The sequence below is a fragment of the Erpetoichthys calabaricus genome, chromosome 7, assembly GCF_900747795.2.
Source record: "Erpetoichthys calabaricus chromosome 7, fErpCal1.3, whole genome shotgun sequence".
Classification (NCBI taxonomy): Eukaryota; Metazoa; Chordata; class Cladistia; order Polypteriformes; family Polypteridae; genus Erpetoichthys; species Erpetoichthys calabaricus.
In genome coordinates, this window is record NC_041400.2 from 133,519,084 (window position 1) to 133,543,096 (window position 24,013).

The window sequence follows — 24,013 nt, forward strand, 5'->3', positions numbered from 1 at the left end:
TAATTCATACATCTCACTCTTTGTCATGCCCCAACGCCAGGGGTTGGCGAGCGAAGCGAGCAGGGGGCAGAGCCCCCTAGTTATAAGATATCTTAAAATGTATTTGAGATATCTTGAAATGAGCAGGAAGTGATGTTGAGATATCTGAAAATGTATTTGAGATATCTGAAAATGGACAGGAAGCTGTTTTGAGATATCTGGAAATGTATTTGAGATATCTTAAATTGTATTGTAGATATCTGAAAGTGCTATTGAGATATCTTGAAATAATTGAGTGTCCTTTTAAAGATATCTTAAAATGCATTTTAGATATCTTGAAATACAATTTTAGATATCTGAAATAGAGCAGAGACCCATTTTAAGATATCATGAAATTAATTTTAGATATCTAAAAATGAATTTCAGATATCTGAAACAACAATGAATTTCAAGATATCTTAAATGCTTTTTAAGATATCTAAATTATATTTCGAGATATCTTAAAATAACTTCCTTCTCATTTTAAGATATCCCAAATTCATTTTGAGATATCTGAAATGCATTTTCAGATATCTTAAAATGACTTCCTGCACATTTCAAGATATCTCAAATACATTTCAAGATATCTTAAAATAACTTCCTGCACATTTCAAGATATCTCAAATACATTTCATCCATCCATCCATTTTCCAACCCGCTGAATCCGAACACAGGGTCACGGGGGTCTGCCGGAGCCAATCCCAGCCAACACAGGGCACAAGGCAGGAACCAATCCTGGGCAGGGTGCCAACCCACCGCAGGACACATACAAACACACCCACACACCAAGCACACACTAGGGCCAATTTAGAATCGCCAATCCACCTAACCAGCATGTCTTTGGACTGTGGGAGGAAACCGGAGCGCCCGGAGGAAACCCACGCAGACACGGGGAGAACATGCAAACTCCACGCAGGGAGGGCTCGGGAAGTGAACCCGGGTCCCCAGGTCTCCCAACTGCGAGGCAGCAGCGCTACCCACTGCGCCACCGTGCTGCCCCAAATACATTTCATGATATCTCAAAATCACTTCCTGTGCATTTCGAGATATCTTAAATGCATTTCAAGATATCTTAAAATAGGCAGGAAGTTCCATTGAAAGTATAAGAAATTTTACAGGAAGTGATTTTAAGATATCTGAAAATGTATTTGAGATATCTTGAAATACACAGGAAGTTATTTTAAGATATCTGAAAATGTATTTGAGATATCTTGAAATACACAGGAAGTTATTTTAAGATATCTGAAAATGTATTTGAGATATCTTGAAATACGCAGGAAGTTATTTTAAGATATCTCAAAATGTAATTGAGATATCTTGAAATACGCAGGAAGTTACTTTAAGATATCTGAAAATGTATTTGAGATGTCTTGAAATGTGCAGAAAGCTATTTTAAGATATCTGAAAATGTATTTCAGATATCTCAAAATGCCTGCAGATGTATTTTAAGATATCTTGAAATGTATTTGAGATATCTCAAAATGCACATGAACATATTTTAAGATATCTCAAATTGCATTTAAGATATCTTGAAATGCATTTCAGATATCTGAAAATGTACAGCATATCACTTCAAGATATCTTGAAATCTGTTTGAGATATCATACAATTCTTTTTAGATATCTTAAAATAGATGTATTTTTAGATATCTATAATTCAATTTGAGATATCTAAAATGCATTTCCAGATATCATAAAATTCATTTTGAGATATCTCTAAATGTTAATTTGGCTTGCCATAAAGGACTTAAAATATATAAAAATAACCACATGAACATATGGTTTCTACTTCGCGGATTTTCTTATTTCGCGGGTGGCTCTGGAACGCAACCCCCGCGATGGAGGAGGGATTACTGTACTTACAATCTGTGACCAGAAGGAGATGCCATGGGACTGGAAATTTCAGCTTGAGACAGTAGATGGTTAAAACATTAGAAACTTTATTATTTGGGAAAATGGACATACTCAAACTGATGAAAGAGTTTGAGCAAATCCATTCATCATATTGACAGCCAGCCAATCAGGTGCATGAGCAATCACATCTTGCGAAAACTGGGGTATAATTTTATAATAAATATGCCTTGTCTGAAGTGCGACATCAGAAAAAGAGAACAGAGCAATGTCAGAGGAGGGCGAGAGTGACGTCAGAAGAGGGCGACGCCAACGTGCGGCCATTCCCATCTGATCATCAGAAAAGCATCTAATGAACAACTACGAGTGCTAGATCACAAGCTGCCTAAGACATTCATCCTTGACATCTTTACTTTTTCGTAAGCCTTTTCTAAAGACTAATTTCAGTATATCCAGACTTTACTATCAATCTTATTTTCTATTATTCTTTGTTCTATTTAGTATTATTATTCATGTAATAAATACCACCCTGCTTTCCAACTTTCTATGCTTTGTCTTCATGTCTAGAGAAATTGAAGTAATAAGGTAGATTTCTTTTAGCTCCTGGTGCAGTCGAAAGTTTTCCATACGCTCTGTGTTCCGAGGTTTATTAAGACAAAGGGTGTGAGCTCCACCCAATAGTAGGGAACAGTATGTAAAGCAAGGCATTCTTGGTTGATAAATGGCCTATAGCCAAGGATGTTGAGCCTTTGTATATTTGAATATATTCCTAGAGACTAAAGTAATATTTACATTTAATATATATTCAAAACATTGTATGTTGTTTGTGCCGACAATAAGTAAGTCTCTTGAAGAGCTAGAGAGTGACAGGCTTCAATACGTACGTCATACAATTCTTATTTAAATTTTTCAGCTTAGCTTCCTTTTAGTTATCTACTTTTGAAATGCCCACTGAAACTGAAATTTCTCATCTTATTCATAAATCTAGATCTGCTACTTGTCAACTTTTTCCCATCCCTGCTTGATTGGTATATCCTGCTTGCCTTCACTTTGTTCACTTATAACTGATATCATTCAGTCCTCTCTAAGATCTGGTTTTGTTCCTTTATTGCTTAAATCAGATGAAATAACTCCAATTTTAAAAGAAACCTGGTTCTGACCTCAATAACTTCAATAATTATCATCCATCCATCCATCCATCCATTATCCAACCCGCTATATACTAACTACAGGGTCACGCGGGTCTGCTGGAGCCAATCCCGGCCAACACAGGGTGCAAGGCAGGAAACAAACCCCGGGCAGGGCGCCAGCCCACCACAGGGCACACACACACACACACACACACACACACACACACACACACACACACACACGCACACGTACACACCCACACACACACGCACACACACACCAAGCACACACCAGGGACAATTTAGAATCTCCCAGGAGACCTGGGTTCGCTTCCCGGGTCCTCCCTACGTGGAGTTTGCATGTTCTCCCTGTGTCTGAGTGGGTTTCCTCTGGGTGCTCCGGTTTCCTCTCACAGTCCAAAGACATGCAGGTTAGGTGCATTGGTGATCCTAAATTATCCCTAGTGTGTGCTTGGTGTGTGTGTGTGTGTGTGTGTGTGTGTGTGTGTGTGCCCTGCGGTGGGCTGGTACCTTGCCCGGGGTTTGTTCCTGCCTTGCGCCCTGTGTTAGCTGGGATTGGCTCCAGCAGACCCCCGTGACCCAGTGTTAGGATATAACGGGTTGGAAAATGACTGACTGACTGACAATTGTGGTGCTGTATGATGACGCTGTATGATGAACTTGATCCTGACCCACCAAATGATCAGTCAAACTCGGACAGTGTTACAACTTCATTTGAGTGTAATTTGCAGAATGTAAAAACAGGTAATCAGATGCAGAATTTACTTTTTAACCAATTCATTTAATTTGTGACCAATATCACATAAAACAGCCCTTATATTCCTTAGACCATTGGCCACATCTTTTACAGCATCCACTATTGCATTTTATGACTCAGAACAGTGTCCGTCTACACACAGCCAGAGGTCACCCAGTGGTTTCCAAGGTAGAGGTGTGTGTGCAGCCAGTGCCCAAAGACGTGCTCGGCACAGCAGCATCATCACCGCATGGCGGTCAGCTTTTGTAAAACTGCCTGAAATACAATAAACAAATGGCTGGCTGTGACTCGCATTTACACATTGACTGTGATATCTGATCACTTCTTTTTTATTTCGAACTTAAACTTTCTAGTGTCTCTGCCATGATTATGGTGCTTACAGTATACCAATGTTTAAGCTAACAAATAGTACATTTTTCCTTGCCTCCACTTCACATTCACTGAAATTCTTCTTTTTTTATGTGCTTTTGCCATTGTATTTTAACCAAACCCTGAACAGAAAGCGATAGTTATATTGATTTGCCTATTAAAATATGCAAAATTTTGGGAGGAGCGGGGCGGGGCGGCAGGCATGTACACGTGCATTACATTTCACGCTGACTGGAATTTATGGAGTGGAAGTGTGTGGAAGTTGACTTGCGCACAGTTTTGTGCATCTGAATTTTTTGTGTGTACTCAACTTTTCCACTTTTGTTCGTATGCCATGTTTTAGTGTGAATTCTACACACGCTGTTATGCATGAGGCCCCCGGTCTTTTCATCAACCCACAGCACGGTTGATCGCTATGGGTTTGAGGGCATTTAGTTGTAGTGCTCTTTGTCTCTGGAACTCACTACCACAAAACATATGGGACATAGATTTCCTGACCCATTTTCAAATCCTGTCTTAAGACTCACTTATTTAGATTAGCTTATACCATATGATCTTAGACTGTATTCTTATTTACTTTGTTTATTTTTCAGTTCCATAGATATATGTATATGTGTATGTTTTACATGGATGTTTGCTTATTGTTGGTTTTATAACTTCAGGGACAATACTAGGTAAAACCAGAGTCCAATTCCTTGTATGTGTACATATACTTGGCCAATAAAGCTGATTCTGATTCTGATTATTGTTTGTACAGCATCTTTGGGTATTTCGAAAGGCACCTTGAAAAATAAAATGTATTATTTTTGCCACTAAAAGCACAAGATACATTGAGCACAAAATGGAATTGAAATGTACGAGTCAATGATCATTCTTTTATCCCAAGATGTTTATTAGTAAATGGCCTTGCATCTTCAGTCTTAAAATATACACAACACCTAGACAGTTTATTCTCTTGCTACTTTCCTCTTAGCCTCCTATTTTTGGGTGGAGTTTTGATTTTTCCCTAAACTAAAATTTAATAAATCAAAGTTGGCTTAGTGACAGATCTGTGATAGGCATTCATATGTTGAAATGTTAGCCACCTGGTAGCCTCTAGCAGCAAGGCTGTTTGATGTGACTCATGATTTATCTGAAATAACAATACGTGCTTGGAGACTTTTGGGGCATCAGGCCAGCAGAATAACAGGAAGTTCAAGTCTTCCTTAACCTTTCCCAGCTCACAGTGATTTGTCTCTCCTTATAGGCAAGTCAGTCTATTTTCAGACGTTCAGCTTTCATAACCTAGCTGGAATCTGCTGATAGTTAGCATTTGTTTCTCTTAATATGATGTTCTGTGGGAATAAACTTGCGCTCTGATACGATATAAGTGTTGCAGTTTTATGGATTGTTCTTTTTCTGTACATATAGTAGAATGGTAATTAAAATTTCTGTCCTGCTTACCAAAAGACATCAGTCTAATTCCTGGACAGGCTGCTGTCTTTTGGAGCTTACATTTTATGTCGATAGATTTCGGCTTATGTGGACCAATATGAGAGTTAGTAAGTGCATGAGTTTGGCCTGCATTGGTTGGGCATTTATTTCAGTATTAAATACTGCAGGGATTGGCTCAGGGACCTCAGAAAAGACAGTTCCTGAAAATGTGCGGAGTAAGGGGATTTGTTTGCCTGTGTGGTTAAGTTTACTTTTGCTTGTTTCAATAAGAACAATGGTCAATGTTTTTGGCATTTTTTTTGCTGTATGTTGGTTTTTTGACAAAATTCTTTTGTTGCATTTGAGCCATGTGAATTCTGTGTAAAAGGCAGTCACATAAATGATACAATTCCTGTTTAATTTATAGTATTGTATGTTGCAAACGTAACCTTAGAGTAAATATTTAGAACTTGTACTCAATCCATCCATCCATTCACAATTAGAATTTATGCACATGCTCATCAACTAGCCACACCAAGCTCAGTTTCTGGTTGACCTAATAGCATCTCTGTGGACTCTAGGTGGAATCTATGCATTATGATTGAGCCAAAAAATGTAAGACCTCCAAAATTCAGCCAAGCAGTACGCTAGGATCTTCACTGATATTCCCACGTGGGGCTCCCTAGTCCACCCAGGCCCCAAATACTAGCTTCTGGCTTCAGCTGGAGTAGGCCCAAAAATGGGAATCTGGCTTAAAATATTATAAACATATCACAGAAAAATATAGCAAAAGCCCCAAAAGGAGGAGGGTCACCCTAAACCTCTGTCTTGGTCACAAAAGGGCAAATAAAAAATCTTTACAGCAAAAATACTCAATAGAGTAAAAAAGAAGTTGCCTTTAAAGTAGTCCACAGTAACCAAGTCCCAATATGAGGTGAGACACAAAAATAACTGGACAAGGCTTGGGGCTTTCCTGGAAAACCGTCTGGAGGTCAGCCGGACGTGAATCATAGAACTCTATCCCCTCCTACACGCCCTCTCAAACCGCCGACTGGCTAGTTATATCCTGTGAATAGCCCAGTCAGTATTTGTACAACAATCGCTACAAGAGTTGCTGCGATAATGTTGGGTGAAAAAAATTGAACAGCAAATCAACATCAAATTTCTTGCGAATTTTCTCTTTTTACGTAAAGTAGTTTTTGACTGACAAAAACATTCCTGTCCTCGATCATCCTCCCTATTCGCCGCTTTAGCTCTCTGTGATCTTTACCTGTTCCCAAAAATTAAATTGACCTGAAGGGAACACATTTTTTTCTTCAATGGATGAAGTGAAGACAAAAACTGCAAGTCTATTGAAGAGTCTCAAGCAAAAAGACTTCCAGCACTGTTTCAATCAATGGAAGATACGTATGGAGTGGTGTCGAGATCGGGAGGGGGAGTAAATAGAAGGTGATAATGTTTAGAATGTTGTAATTCATCAATAAATTTTTTTATTTTACCTAATCCGGTTATTTTTGTGTCTCACCTCGTATATAAATCAAAAGTCAAAATGCTAAAACAGAGCCAAAAAAATGACAAACAAAAAACAGTAAATCCAAAGAACAGCAATAAACAATAATACTCATTAACATCAAACAGATACAGTGTACCGTGAGGGACTGAATTTCTTTTCAGTGCTTATAGGACAGGGAGCAGCCCCTCAATGGTGATAGACAGGTGGACTTGCCTCTTGAGGAGGTTAGCAGCACGCACTGATACAACGCAATACATTGTCGCACCCACCGCATGACAAACCAACTCAGGATCCCAGAATAGGACTCTAGTACAGCCATGCAACGGGTGACACCTCAGCACCACACTAATTCTGATGGAATGGAACAGTGTGAGGTTTTTTATGGTGGTTGGAGTGCCACTTCTGCCACCAACCCCCAGGTTTTTCCCTACGGGTATCCTCTTGAGAAACCACACACAAAATGCAAGGAACAAGGCAGAGCATTCTCTCATACATAGAAACTAACCAATAAACAAAACTGACAACAAAGACATAATTACACAAATATATATATAACTATATATAACTATACAAAAACAAACATGATGATACAGTATTTAAAGGATAAAACATGAACAGAAAAGACAAAAAAAGGAAAGCCAGTGGAAGAAACCTGAATTAAACATAACACTAGCTTACAGTAGGTACCTGGTCTACTAAGGTTGAAAATGTCAGGAACAAAAGGAAATGAAGAGAAAAATGGCAAAGCCCAAAGTATCGAAAATAAACCCAATCACTCAAGTTAAACCCAATATCCATCCATCCATTATCCAACCCGCTGAATCCGAACACAGGGTCACGGGGGTCTGCTGGAGCCAATCCCAGCCAACACAGGGCACAAGGCAGGAACCAATCCCGGGCAGGGTGCCAACCCACCACAGTAAACCCAATATGACATCTGTAATTTCAGTCAAAAATTCATGCAAGATTCTGCCTCAAAAGTTTTAGGAAATCACTAACTAATGCGACAAAGTTTTATTGCAACATTTACAAATCTTGGATCTCATATGCTGCCACAGAGATGATGTCACACGCCCCAATTTCAGGTCAATGCGGGCCTAATAATGGGCTCTAACTGTGAGCAACGGCAATGCTTGGGAGAGACAAAATGACAATGTCTGAACAGTAAAAAATCTAAAGTCTAAAACCAATAGAGAGCAACAAACCAAAAGTCAACCGAACTTCTTAAAAGCATAACAGTACCCCAGCCGTAAGTCCAGGCACACTACTAACTTGTGTGGGGATTGGGAATTGTGGGTACAGCATAAAATTTGCAGTTGCTGACCCATTCATTTTCACCCTGCAGCAGCTGTGAACAGGCAGTCAGAATTAAGCTTGTAGGACAAATGTGGAAAGATAAACTGCCTATAAAGTTTGTTTTTGTTGAATATGAATAAAAACCATTATATTATAAAAATATGTTTTGTTTATGTGCTAAAATTTTAATTGGTAAGGATGCTGTTTTGATGGTGTAATTTCTAAGCTCCAGATACTCACATACATGGAGCTGGCTGATGTGCTAAGGGCATTAAAGCACAATAAAACACTTCAGTGGCTTTTGATTCGATTAAAAAGAGACAAACTAATGTGAGCTTTGAGAAATGAGGCAAATTTACGAGGTACAATGGACACAAAGCAGGCATCTCTAGCTTGCTGAGACATGTTTGTTGAACACTGTCTTGCCAAACCAAATTGTGTTTTGGAGAAGATGAGCAAGAGCAAGGAGCAAGATGTGCTTCCTGCTGGCATTAAGGAAGAAACAATACCGAAATGACTTGATCTTGAATATAGAGGCATTTGTAGCTGGTAAAGGCTTTGAGCAGCTTAGACAACACTTCACTGACATAGCTGTGAAATATAGCAGATTTTATGTATCTAACATATTGAACATTGGGAATGAGAGGGAGCTGTCAGAAATACCTGCGCTGTCTACAAGAGAGAGTGGGCGCACAATTTAATTAGGAGTTCCACACACAACTCTGCTTCTAGCTGTATTCCTGTGGCAACTTACAACAGGTAATAGAATCATCAAATAAAAAATGCCTCTGGGTCTGAATAACATCCTGTTATTACTGACTGACTAGACAAGGAATTGCTCACAAGTCAAGTCAATTCAAGTTGGAGAGCATGCACTGGTACAGTGTGTTGCGGCACCCACCACACGACGAAACAACTCGGGATCCCGGTTTGCAACCCCCCAGACAGACACCCGGTCCAGTACCACCCTCTGGAAATGACCCCCTATCTGCCGCAGCTAGGTGTTATGTGGGTGTCCTCTTGGCCTGGTCTCGCCACTCCGGTCCCCAACAATGAGGATCCTACGAGCCGGATCACCCTTGGGAAAACACGCCACATGGCTGTAGTGCCGTAACTGACCCTCCCTCACAATGCAGGTAATGAGCCCCATCTGGGAGTCCATGAGCAACCGCTCATTTGACACAAAGTCAAACCAATGGTACCCAAGGATTTTCCGGAGAGACACAGTGCTGAAGGAGTCCAGTTTTCGTCTCAGGTCACTGGATAGCGTCCATGTCTCGCAACCATATAGCAAGACAGGAAACACCAAGACTCTAAAGACTTGGACCTTCATCCTTTTGCATAGATATCGGGAGCGCCACACACCCCTTTCCAGTGACCTCACTACACCCCATGCTCTCCCAACCCGTCTACTGACTTCATAGGAAGAGTCGCCAGAGACATGAATGTCACTGCCAAGGTAAGTAATCCTCTTGACAAAGTCAACACACTCTCCGCAAACAGACACACTACTGATTGTTGTGCCTAAGAGGTCATTAAAGGCCTAGATCTTGTTTTTTATCCAGGACACTTGCAAGCCCAGACATTCAGACTCCTCACTCAGTCTCTCGAGCACCCCGATCAGAGCCTTCATTAACCCCGTGAAGATCACAGTATCGTCAGCAAAGTCAAGATCTGTGAATCTGTGAATCTTTCTTCACTAACAGATGCCCCACAGCCTCTGGACTCCACGACCTTGCCCAACACCCAGTCCATACAAGCATTGAACACACCCCTGACGAACCCCAGAATCAACTGGGAAAAACACAGAGGTTCTGCCTCCACTCTGCACAGCACTAACAGTACCAGTGTACAGGCCAATCATGATATCCAACAACTTCGAGAGAAACACTTTACGAAAATTGACAAAGGCTACAAAGAAATGTTGCTAAAAGTACAAAAGACATCAGTTCTTCTTTCATACTTGTTTTGTTTTTTTTAAATTGGCCTGAACAGACCACAGCTATACCCTGCATGAAAAGTTAGCCAAAGATGCTGTTTAGTGTATCTTTGTGGCCCAAGGTTTGGCTGACTCATTAGTCCACTGGTTACATTTTAGGGCTCTGGATTACTAGTTGGAATACTAACTTGTGCACCCTCTGAAAGCCATCTATCTCTTTGCAGTCCGTGATAGCATCAGGCCACCCTCATTAGATCATTTTGCAGAACTAAATGAAACAGTTTGGCATCGACCTGTTCTGTGTGCAGACGCTGTGTCTCACAGGAAATATGAAAGTTTTGAATTGTGTTGTACTGAATCTCTTCAGGCGGTATTAAAACTTGGTTTGTGTGTCCTGGGCTAGGTACCTACCCTGGCAGATCCTGCCAGAATAAATTCTATCTCCAGGTGCCCTGTATAGGGGTAAACTGAATGAAGGAATAATGGTGATTAACAAATGACTTGAGATACTGCCTGTTTTATGATCTCATTGATTTGCTGTATAACATTCTGGCTTTAATGTGCAAATTGAATTGAAAGCTTCAAAAAACAAATGAAACTCTCAGAAAGGATCTACGTCCACTAAGACAGGTTTCCGACATTGACAAAGAGAGGAAAACGGCAACTCCTATTGACACAAGGATGCAAGAGCAGTCAGTTTCTTGGAAGGGTGATCACCAAGGTGTGTGTACTCATTGGCAGTAAACAATAGCCATACAAGTTAAGGGACTTGCCTTAGAAATGTGTACTTTGTTTGGTTTGCAGCGTTGTTTATTTGTTTTCATTCTAACTTCTTTTCATATCAGAAGAAGCAATAGTATAATTTGTGTCTTGGTCTACACAAGTAGATATCCATTGTCATTTTTTGGGTATGTGCCATTAATTATTTTCCACAGCAGGAAACACATTTATAAACCTATCAGGAGACCGGATTCATTTCAGCAATGAAGTAATTGTCGCGGAGCTTTCCTCTAATAATACATTTTACTTGTTTTATTATGTAGCTGTAGAACAAGAACCGGTGGCTAATTTGAGCATCTGGCGAAAGAAATTATGTCCTTTCATACCTTTTGATGTTGACTAGCTTGAGATTATTTCAGGTTCTTATAAAATAAAAAATGTATTCCGTAAAACAACTGTAAATATTACTAATTCAGTTTTTGTGATTTATTGGACCTGTTTAATGTCAGGCTAGAGGGGCTGCCAGTGTTGTAACCAATCCTCAGTGAGGGCATCAGCCTATTAAAGGGCACATGAAGAGTCACCAATGCAATGCAGTCTTGGATGTCTTTGAGATTCATCATTCCATTTTCAACCCACTTATCCAGTCAGCTCTGAATGGGGCAACAGTCAATAAGTGGGTACACTCACATACAGTGAGTATTCACAGCACATCACTTTTTCTACATTTTGTTATGTTACAGCCTTATTCCAAAATGGATTCAATTCATTTTTTTCCTCAGAATTCTACACACAACACCCCATAATGACAACGTGGAAAAAGTTTACTTGAGGTTTTTGCAAATTTATTAAAAATAAAAAAATTGAGAAAGCACATGTACATAAGTATTCACAGCCTTTGCCATGAAGCTCAAAATTGAGCTCAGGTGCATTCTGTTTCCCCTGATCATCCTTGAGATGTTTCTGCAGCTTCATTGGAGTCCACCTGTGGTAAATTCAGTTGATTGGACATGATTTGGAAAGGCACACACCTGTCTATATAAGGTCCCACAGTTGACAGTTCATGTCAGAGAACAAACCAAGCATGTAGTCAAAGGAATTGTCTGTAGACCTCTGAGACAGGATTGTCTCGAGGCACAAATCTGGGGAAGGTTACAGAAAAATTTCTGCTACTTTGAAGGTCCCAATGAGCACAGTGGCCTCCATCATCCATAAGTGGAAGAAGTTCGAAACCACCAGGACTCTTCCTAGAGCTGGCCGGCCATCTAAACTGAGCGATCGGGGGAGAAGGGCCTTAGTCAGGGAGGTGACCAAGAACCCGATGGTCACTCTGTCAGAGCTCCAGAGGACCTCTGTGGAGAGAGGAGAACCTTCCAGAAGGACAACCATCTCTGCAGCAATCCACCAATCAGGCCTGTATGGTTGAGTGGCCAGACGGAAGCCACTCCTTAGTAAAAGGCACATGGCAGCCCGCCTGGAGTTTGCCAAAAGGCACCTGAAGGACTCTCATACCATGAGAAAGAAAATTCTCTGGTCTGATGAGACAAAGATTGAACTTTTTGGTGTGAATGCCGGGCGTCATGTTTGGAGGAAACCAGGCACCACTCATCAGGCCAATACCATCCCTACAGTGAAGCATGGTGGTGGCAGCATCATGCTGTGGGGATGTTTTTCAGCGGCAGGGACTGGGAGACTAGTCAGGATAAAGGGAAAGATGACTGCAGCAATGTACAGAGACATCCTGGATGAAAACCTGCTCCAGAGCGCTCTTGACCTCAGACTAGGGCGACAGTTCATCTTTCAGCAGGACAACGACCCTAAGCACACAGCCAAGATATCAAAGGAGTGGCTTCAGGACAACTCTGTGAATGTCCTTGAGTGGCCCAGCCAGAGCCCAGACTTGAATCCGATTGAACATCTCTGGAGAGATCTTAAAATGGCTGTGCACCGACGCTTCCCATCCAATCTGATTGAGCTTGAGAGGTGCTGCAAAGAGGAATGGGCGAAACTGGCCAAGGATAGGTGTGCCAAGCTTGTGGCATCATATTCAAAAAGAGTTGAGGCTGTAATTGCTGCTAAAGGTGCATCGACACAGTATTGAGCAAAGGCTGTAAATACTTATGTACATGTAATTTCTCAATTTTTTTATTTTTAATAAATTTGCAAAAACCTCAAGTAAACTTTTTTCACGTTGTCATTATGGGGTGTTGTGTGTAGAATTCGGAGGAAAAAAATGAATTTAATCCATTTTGGAATAAGGCTATAACATAACAAAATGTGGAAAAAGTGATGCGCTGTGAATACTTTCCAGATGCACTGTATGTATGGGCCAGGTTCAGAAACATGCAGATCTTTAAGATGAAGGAGGAAAATTGATACCTGGATGAAAACTGACTCATGGTGAATATGCAAACTGCACATGTTAGATTTGACTCCAGGACTCTGAACCTGTGAAGCAATAGTATTTCTCTGTGTAAGTGTACTGCTCTACAGTTCAGGTCATTTTAGATCAATTTAGTTTTCTTATACATTTATGACCGGCTGCCTAGGAGGCTGGTAGTTGCTAGGAAAAGAGTGGCCATAGTCCAGAGACATGCCAGAAAATGAGTCTTTCAGGATTCAGTCTTCAAGAGAGGAACCCATACTGTCACTGGAGAGGGTCTACAAATGGCATTCTGGTAATTGGGTGCCAGGTGGCAGTATATGTGTAATGGGTGTCATGATCTGGTTTTATGATTTTTATTTATTTTTAACTGGTTCTTGGCCATTGAAAAATATTTACATATATTTCCTGGGATTTTGAAGGTTACTGAATGTGTTGGCAATATTAATTTTTTTCACAGATATTTATAAAAGTGTCAAATATAACTCACATTCATCCCTGGCACTATTTTGTTTTTCTCATGGCCACTGCCATTCTGGGATAGTTTTTTGGACAGTTGTTATGCTGTTCGTAGGTTTGATGATCAGAAACGTGTGTCGTGTCACATCATTACCACAATGGCATAAAAGTCAGCATTTCACACTTCCGAGTTGTCTAAAAATTGGAGTCATGAATGAATAACATTTAATATCTTTTTGTTAGTTTCTGATTTACTGGTTATGACTACTATTACTACCTTTGGACTTTTGTTTTTTTTGGCTCTGGTTACATGTTCCTTTTTGAATTAAGTTTTATCTTTCTGTTCTTTTGACCACAAGTCTGACTACCTGTTCTAAACTTTGTTTACTTAAATTTAGTCTTTTTTTGTTGGAACCCCTTCTTCAATTCTGATCTGTCTGTCTCATCTAATGATTTCATTCACTCTCTTCTAAAAATGTACAAGCAGTACACTCAGTGGGCGCAGATGTAAAGGAGATAAGTCATAGATTACTATCAGAAGATGGGGAGAATTCCCCAAAATTGCCAGCTGGCATCATTGAGTTGCCATGTATTACAGATGGAAACTTAAGCCACATTTTAGAGGACAGGCAGAATGGGTGTACTTTAAGTGGGCACTGTGGCTGAGGGGTGCAGGAACATTTTGGACCACTAGAGGGAGACCAAGAGCGATGACCCGCAGTACCTTCCTCATCACTGAAGTTACTTTAGGGTTGAGTTTAACTGTTGAACCCTGTGAGTAGCCTGTGCTTATTGTTGGGGGTGAAGGCTCAAGTGATAGTGAGGAATTGTGGCCAGTGTGTGGATAAAGGGTACAAGAGAGTTTATGGGAGTAAGTGGGAGAGGTTGGGTGCTTGTGGCAATAAGTTTATAACAACAAATATCAGGATATTAAAGATAAAGTATGTATGAAACAATGCAAGTAACAGCTATCGATACATATAACATAGCTTTGAAAAAGTTTAACAGCAAAGAACCTAGGAGAAAATTATTGAATTTATGTAACATGATAATGTTCCAGGAGCAGACTGAGTGACTAATGGTTTGAGAATGTGCAAGTCTAGGGGTTTTCCAGATATTTTAATTTTTCTTTCAAGGGTAAGAGGAACATAGTCTGTTGCTAGGGTTTGTCTTAAATGTTACCTATGGATGGATGTGTAACTCTATGGCTTATCTGGAACATTTTAAACATCTTCCAAAACGTTATTACCTTGTTCAGCTGTGATCTAGTACGTTTGCTGTGCACTATGCATCTGTAGAAGCCTTGGTGTGTCTGAGCTTGGTGATTGACCTCAGCATCCTGAAACACTGAAAGGAGTGCTGAGCATTTTTAATGACAAAGGATGTGTTGAGGGAGATGCTTGGTGATGTGGACCACTAAGAAGATAAGCTACTCACTCTTTCCACTTCTATTCTATTAATGCAAATAGGAGTATGACCTTCTCCAGTTCTTTTGAAATCAACCATCAAGTTCTATCTATCTATCTATCTATCTATCTATCTATCTATCTATCTATCTATCTATCTATCTATCTATCTATCTATCTATCTATCTATCTATCTATCTATCTATCTATCTATCTATCTATCTATCTATCTATCTATCTATCTATCTATCTATCTATCTATCTATCTATCTATCTATCTATCTATCTATCTATCTGCTCCTTAGGTTTGATTACAAGGAGGAACAGATAGTTGTTTCGGCAGTATTCAGCAAAGAAGTCAACCTCCTTCCTGTAGGAGGTTTTGTCATTGATATGTCATCAAAAGACTTCATAGAGTTTTTTGTCACACTTTGCAAAATAATTTGGAGTAAAGCTGGGAGCAATTTGATGACTCTTTTCTGAACCCAGTGGTGTATATTTTCTACCAGTCAGTGAGACGTGGTCCATTTTAACAGTGTGGCGTTTAGTCAACGAGTCTTGAGCTTTGTGACTAATTTTATGGGGAAGATAAAGTGCAAGCCTACTTTTGTAAAATGAGATATATCAACGAACTGCTTCTGAATAGTGATTTAACAGATTTTACCAAAGATTGTTAGTTATTTAACCTAAAGGAACATAAGAAACAGTTAGTCAGTGTCAGCTACATTGTATAGAAGCACATGTAATTATTATTACATTTTACAATAACTATATTTTTTGAACCCACTACACGGCTGAAGGGAGCCAGAGCAGCCTGTGTGAGGCAGCCTTAGTCAGAGCCCCCATTTGTAATGGGACATACTTGAGCACACACATACACTCACAAGTTAACCTAATGTGCTTATTTTGTGGAAAGTGGGAGCAAAGTGGGGCACCTGTGAAGATATATTAACAAAGTGGTGTCCTTAGGAAGCATTATTACCTTGCTGTCTACTCATATACAGAATTCTGATTCAGAAATATATTTGTGCAAAATTATTTAAAAAGCAGGTGTGACAGACGGCTGGGGGCCATGCCCAGCAGGGATGCCTTTATGGACATGGAGAGGGACTATACCTCCCCTGGGGCACGAGAGGGCTGCCGCCCTGGTTGGTATGGTGGCCATGGGAACAGAGCATAGAAGTTCAACCCTATTGGGGCTCATGGTCACCACAGGGGGGCTCTCATAGGATTGTGGAGCCCTGGACGTCAGCACTTCTGCCACACATGGAAGTGCTGACGGAAGGAATTCCAGGGACACTCGGAGTGCTTCCTGGTGGTCATGCGGCACTCCTGCCACACCAGGAGGTACCATCAGAAGATCGTCAAGGAGCACCTGGAACACATCCAGGTGATTATAAAAGGGAGCCACCTCACTCAATAAGCAGCCAGAGTCAGGAGGAGGAAGACGAAGCTTGGGAGGAAAGGAGGAAAGGCGGCAGAAATACGGAGACGGAAGGAAAGAAGAGACTCAGTGTGGGCTGAGTACAGCATTGTGTCAGGTGTTAAAAGACTTTCTGTAAATAAACGTGTGTTTTAGGACATTCGGTGTCTGTTTGTCTGTGCCTGGGGGCTGACATTCCACACAGGTTTACAAAACAGATTGGTGGATTGAGAATGCAAAACCCAAAAAGAAACTCATTGGAAATACTGTATATACAGTATGTTCCAGCCTCTTCCATGCTCATTTGTTCTTTTTCTTTCTCTCAACAGTCAATCAGACATCTCTTACATCTGCATGGTCACCTTCCTCCTTGCATTCTGAGAGAATATTACATGTTTCCACCAACCTCAGAATTTTATTTTATTTTTTTCTTGAGCAAGTGTTTTTGCCCTGCCTGACAAGGTCTGCTGTACCCCACTATCCCCCGTTTCCCCCATTATTAGTAAATGCAGGACTTGTCCTTTTGCCTGTTTGGCTCTTTGTATTCTGGAAGCCTAGAAAATGTTTGTCTGCCCATCACTCTCTCAGTGTTGCCCTTGCCTCTGGCAGCCTTTTGTCAGCTTGGCACTGTCTCAGGCATTAGATAAAATAAGGGACTGAGGAGCACACTAGTGTAATGTTACCTGTAACTGAAGTTTATGGACTTAATTGACTTTTGCTTTTAAGGCAGAAATATGGGAAATGAAGTTCAGAAGGTTTAGAAATGGCTTAAAAGGTGATCTTTTGCTTTATTCAGAACAAAATGTTATGTCCACTCCTGAATTTGTCTTCTCAATGCATTCTCCACCTACACTTGTAAAGGTGATGCTTTATTTAAAGAGTCAGTTTCAATTTACCTTCTCTTTTTTCAAGATTCCATATGTGTGTGATTTTCCTGTTAATTAATGAGAAGTTGGACTAAATATGTGCTGACTATGATGTCACATCATCACTGCAGTGACATTTGTGGACCCACCACCTCACCCTGCATTTCATAGACTTCGAAATCTGAGTCACATCTTAAATTTGCAGTTTACACATGAAAAATGTGAAATTTCTTCATTTCCACAAATACTCAGAAAGAAACCATCAGCTCTGCTTGATCTGGATGCATTATTTTTTTTATTTCACTAATTTGCCAACAAATGTAAAAATAATGCTGTTCTGAAAACATAATTGTATTACTGTCCATAAAAGACTTGTTTAAGCAAGAAAACAAAAAATGATATCGTAAATGGCTCATTGTATCATTTGCTTTAGAAGTTTAGATAATGTATTTCCTTATTAGTTGCAAATTTATTTTCACTTACAGTACATTTAAAGCATATTACTCAATTGAATTTACAAATCACCAAAAAGTCACATCTTAACTTTAGTTAGGATAAAATGAAAATATCTTCCAATAAAAGTGTCAAAGTCAAAGAAGTACTGTGCATTTACATGTGAATGCCATTTAGAATTAATAATCAACATATACATACCATATGTTTTGAAACATTTTTTCATTTTTTTGCAGGTTAACCATATAAAATGTCAATAACTTTGTATCTGGCTGTACTTTTGATTGTTCTTCTACCTTCTAAAGGTAAGTTAATTTTTGCTTCCTGATTTCATTTGATAATGAACCGTCTGTACATGGAGTTATCTTTCCACCCAGCCGACCAATCCATCCATTGTTTCTCTCGGACCTCCCGTCCAGGTAACCCATGCTCCTCCCCGGCCGGGATATTAGTTCTCCTTCTACAGCTGATATATCCACTGATATTTTGGTGTGTCCTGATGTACTGATATCAGTTGAACCTGCACTGATACTCTATCTGTTATGACATTGAAACTCTTCAAAGGAAAGCAGGTTTATTATGCTATTTTCATAGTGTGTGCATTTATTTATTTTTGTATTTATTTAGGCAGTCCAGTTTTTATTACATTTCCTTCCTGGCCCTGTATAAGTCTGTGAGAAATCCAACAAACCCATTATGTGACTTTTATGCCTGCATATCTGGGGGTTATGAAAGTTCATGCAGTGAGACTGCTGCAAATGTAACTGATTTTATGGGATCAGACTTTTTTTAAGATAGAAGATTCAGTAAATAATAATAATACTTTGCATTTATATAGCACTTTTCTCACTACGCAAAGCGCTCAGCAATTGCAGGTTAAGGGCTTTGCTCAAGGGCCCAACAGAGCAGAGTCCCTATTGGCATTTACGGGATTCAAACCAGCAACCTTCCGATTGCCAGTGCAGATCCCTAGCCTCAGAGCCACCACTCCACCTGTGGTTCTGTTTTACTTTCTTGCTGAGAAGAGAATTAGAAATACATTTTGTCATTTTTTACTTTCTCGTATACGAAGTATAGGGAAAGTATTGTAATCATCCAAAAATTCGACCTCAAGATTTTGATGAATCTTGACATTTTAGACTTCCCTGTGTCCGATTTACTTTCTCATAGGGAAAATATTGTAATCGTCCAAATATTCGATTTCAAGATTTTGATGAAATCTCGATTATGTCTGTGTGTCTGTATGTGTGTATGTGTATGTGAACACAATAACTTGAGTACGCTTTCACTTAGGTCAACCAAATTTTGCATACAAGTATTAGGTACAAAACGTAGGTTTCTATCAACATATGAGCTATTTCCGATATTCAGAACTGGTACTCCAGAACCTTTTATTTATGCAGCTACAGAGTCCGATTTATTCAACTTTACTTTTATAATAATTGTTCAATATGTTATTAATTTGATTTGATTTGTCGTTGATGGTTCTTTAATGTAAATAATATAAAAATATAATCATTGCCTTGTGGTTTACTCCTCAAATATTCATCCCCATATCTGAGTATACGAGAAAGTCTATGGGAGACCACTCCCGATTTTTAATATTTTTTTGAAGAGAGGTATGGCTGTATTTGCGGTGTTACTTCATTGAGACCCATCCTCTGGGATTCGATTTCAGTGACCAATCATTGGCCATGTGGGGTCGGCAGGCTCTCCCATGTCTTCTTTGATTTTTGTTCATGTGCTCCAATGCTCCTCGCACATCCTCAAAGATGCACAGTGTAAGTTAAACAGACATCTCAACTGAGCGTATGTGTGGATGTGTGCATATGTGGACCCTGCAATGATCCAATGCCCTACCAGTGCTGTTGAATGGGCACCAGCTCAATATCACTTTGATTTGGATTAAGCAGAGTTGCATATGTGAGCTATTTATCTTTACCTGTAATTTAGTGTAACTCAATTAATATATTCTAAATTGGAATTATGCTTCCACTTGCTTTCAGGAGGTGATCTTACATTTTTTTCCCATTTTCAGCAGTTGGATTAAAAAATAATTTTATGTTTTCTGTTGCAGATTTTTTTCATGAACAAACATAGTTTCTATTCTATTTTTCAAAAAAATGCTTCGTTTTTTCCTAGAATTTTCAGTTTTTACAAATTGATTTCAGCTTTCCATCTGTTAGTGTGTTCAATTTTTACAGATTTCACAATTTATCCTTTCTGATACATTGACTTGTTTATATATTTTCTGTAGATAAAATAATACGCCCGTCTTTCAAATAATTTATTATTTCTGCTTTTAATTTCTAAAAATAAAGGGAGGGCTAAGTAAATGTACTGATAAGGTTCAAGTTAAAGTGCGTGCCTGCTTTCAGTATTGTGAAACCGTTTTCTAAAGACCGTAACAGTTTTTGCAATGGGCATTAATAGTGTAGCCATATCTTTTCCAGCTTCCCAGAATTGAGCACCTACTGAGTTGGTAAGTTAGGATTCAGCATGAGTCAAATTCCACAGTCCACTTTGAAAAAAGTTCATTTTCAAAACGATTAGTGAAAATTTTAAAAAGAACAAATCACAAAAAATTAGAAAAAAGTTATTACACATGCAAAATGAAAATCAAAACAAAACAAAACAAAAGTTTCCTTTCTGTTTCATTACAATCTTATCTTTCTCATGTTGAACTTCAGTTATGTTTTATACTTAAAAGTTGTGTTACTTTCCTATGGCAAACTTTTATTCAGTACATTATGAAAATGTTTGCCTTCCATGACTTACCAGCTGCAAGGTCGGATCAGAATGACAAGAAATATTTAGAATATTCTGTTTACAAGTTGGCTTGTAGGGGTTATAAAAGAACGTTCCATTAACTGCGCACTAATATATATAACATTTTAACTTAATGAGGAAAATATATATAACATTTTAACATAATTAGGAAAAAACTTATCTCAGTTTAGTATAACCTGACTAACTAACAAATTGCTCTTACAAATAGTAAGTTTTATTTAACATGTTTATATGAAAATGTAAAACATTTTTATAGGGAAACATAATACACCTAATGTCTTTCTTTTCATTCATGTTTTTAATAGAAAAATTAATCCTTTAAAGAAAAGCATTACAGTATACAGTGTTTTGGTAATTGACCATCTTTGTTGCCCACATATCAATATTGTTATAGTCTCAAAAATCCAAATCTTTCTGGAACTACTGACTCCTTAGTCATCCCTAATGGGGAAAAACACTAAGTGGCAGTCCAGCTATTACAATTTTTTTTCTCCTGTCGTATCAACGTCTCTCCGTTCTCTTCCACCTTTTTCTTAGACAGGCAATTTTGAGCTTTGTTGTAGGGATTCCTGGATTTGTCAGTGTACCTTTTTAAATTAATTCCCATGGACAACATTAAAGCTCCTACATCTTCAAGCACGTGATGGAGCAGCAGCATAGTGGGTAGGCCATCGTATCACAAACAGGACCCGTGTGGTTTTGTTTTGAAATACATCTGTTAATTTCTGCACGTCCACCGTGGCTTGGCCTTTACTGAGTCACTGTTGTTGTGCTGTTTTTGTTGTTCTAAAAAGGAACAAGTACTTCCAGAAATGCTGACTTTATTTTTAAAATAAGCAATATGAAGCAATGGCAGGACTTCTCAACAAGGATGTCTTACTCATGTGAATAAACTAATTTCTCCTCAAGAGCACTAGTTGTTTGCAGGTGATGGCTGAATCTCTGTGTACTGGGTTCAGATGTGGTCATGAGAAATTTCCACACTGAGTACATGCTGTTTCAAAATGCAGGATGTAAGAGTTAAATTGTTATCAGAAATCATAACATTACCCTAACCTAAAAGAGACCGAAATGGGAAGTCAAAGCTACATCTCCCCGCTGCCAGACCATTTTAATTTGCCTCAAAGTTAATAAATCTTATCTTATCACTGTTCTTATAATGACTTCTCATAAATTGGCTGACGGTATTTTTCAACAGACGTGATTATTACAGATGTCTTATTTTGGAGCAGTGCAGGATAGAAGTGGTTTGGCTAAATTGAATTTAGATTGGGGTTACATAGTTCAGTCAATGGAAGTTTTTAAAATTCTATTTAATCACTGTGGATATACTTTATTTTTTAAAACTTAGCAGTTCATACCATACCAGTTGTGAATGCACATACTAAAAGTTGTCTGCATCATCAGAGAAGATATGTCTGCAGTGTGCTGTATGAAAGCCATTTGTGTGCAATTTGAAATACAAAACAAGAGTTGAACCCATGGGCATGCTGGGAGAAAAGTCACTCTATTGGGTGCTGCACAGTAATGTAAGGTAGTTTAATACCATCCAACTATCTCTGTTAAGAGGTAAACTCAGATATATGCAGGTGGATGAGCCCATGGTGTTCCTGGATAATGAACTATCTGTCAGGCAGACCAAAGTTTGTGAGACTCTCTCTCTTTACTCTGTACATATAAGACCATAAATATAACAACAGGTCATGTCACTTGCAGAAATTCTAAGGTGATTCTGCACTTATGGGGTGTATTGATGAAGCGAATGAGACAGAATATAGGAGTTAGTTGGAAAACTTTGCTTCTTGGTGCAAAGAGAATTGTCTGCAACTTAATCTCAGCAAAATCAAGGAAATGGCTATTAACTTTCACTGAACCACAGAGACTCTATGTGCAGTCACTCTTCAAGAAGTGGATGTAGAGGTGGTTCTCTCCTACATGTGCTTGGAGATCCATATTAATGACAGTTTGGACTGGTCACAGAGCACAACTGTATAAGAAAGGGCAGAGCAGGCTCTTTTTCCTTAGGAAACTGCATTCCTTTAATTTGGGAAGTGATATCCTTCACATCTTCTACAACTCAGTGATGGCCAATGCAGTTTTCTAAGCTGTGGTGTGCTTGGCTGTTAACATCACTTTGAGAGAGGCCCACCAAATCAACAAGCTAATTAAAAGGGCAGACTCAAGTATTGGACACACTCTGGACCCCCTGGAGGTTATAGCAAAGGAAAAAATTAAAACAAAACTGAGTGCCATTACGAACAATGGAGGACTTCTAGCCAACGAAACAAGACTGGGACTCCTTTATAGCAAAAACAGTACGCCTGCATAATAATAATAATAATAATAATACATTTTATTTATATAGCGCCTTTCCCATGCTCAAGGCACTTACAGAATAAATAAAGAATGGCAGAATATACAGTATATAGCATTGTACAAACCAGATAAATAAACAAAGAAGATTAAGACAGTAAATTCTGAAAAAAAAAAAAAAAAACAGACAACATAATTGATGGTCTCGCACACACATACAGGTTACATGAGCATCTTGACAGAGAAGTAAACTGAGAGAAAGGTAATAAAGTCAAGTAGAGCTAAAAGCCTTCCTGAACAGATGAGTTTTGAGTTGTTTTTTAAAAGAATTCATGGAGTCAGCTGACCTGATTAATTTTGGTAGGTCATTCCAGAGTCTGGGCGCTATACAGCTGAAGGCCCTGTCACCCATGGAGTGTAGATTAGTGACGGGCACAACAAGATTACCAGAATCAGAGGACCTTAGTGGGCGGGCAGGCACATAGTGATGGAGAAGGTCACTGATGTAGTTTGGCGCGAGGTTATTTAAAGCTTTGTAGGTTATTAGTAGGATTTTATATTCGATTCTGTAGGACACAGGGAGCCAGTGAAGGCGGAGCAGGATGGGTGTGATGTGCTCGCTGCTGCTGGTTTGAGTAAGGACTCTTGCAGCTGAGTTTTGAATAAGCTGGAGCTGTGATATAAGATTAGAAGGGGCACCTGCCAGTAGGGAATTACAATAATCGATGCGGGATGTGATAAAAGCATGGACAAGTTTCTCAGCATTAGAGAAGGAGAGGAAGGAGCGAACACGGGATATGTTACGGAGGTGAAAGTAAGAAAGTTTCTTAATGTGATTTATGTGGGCGGAATAAGTGAGGGAGGAGTCAAAAATGACACCAAGATTTTTTACAG

The 24,013-nt window shown here is 39.2% G+C and overlaps 1 protein-coding gene across 1 annotated transcript in view; it reads left to right on the plus strand.

Annotated features, from left to right (window-relative positions):
• The window catches only part of LOC114654701 (interleukin-6 receptor subunit beta-like), a 128,212-nt gene that overhangs the window by 41,197 nt on the left and 63,002 nt on the right, over positions 1-24,013 (plus strand). Inside the window, exon 2 of the mRNA XM_028805413.2 lies at positions 18,253-18,321. Coding sequence (XP_028661246.2) covers positions 18,267-18,321 — 55 coding nt within the window. The 5' untranslated portion in view covers positions 18,253-18,266. The remainder of the gene's footprint in view (positions 1-18,252; positions 18,322-24,013) is intronic.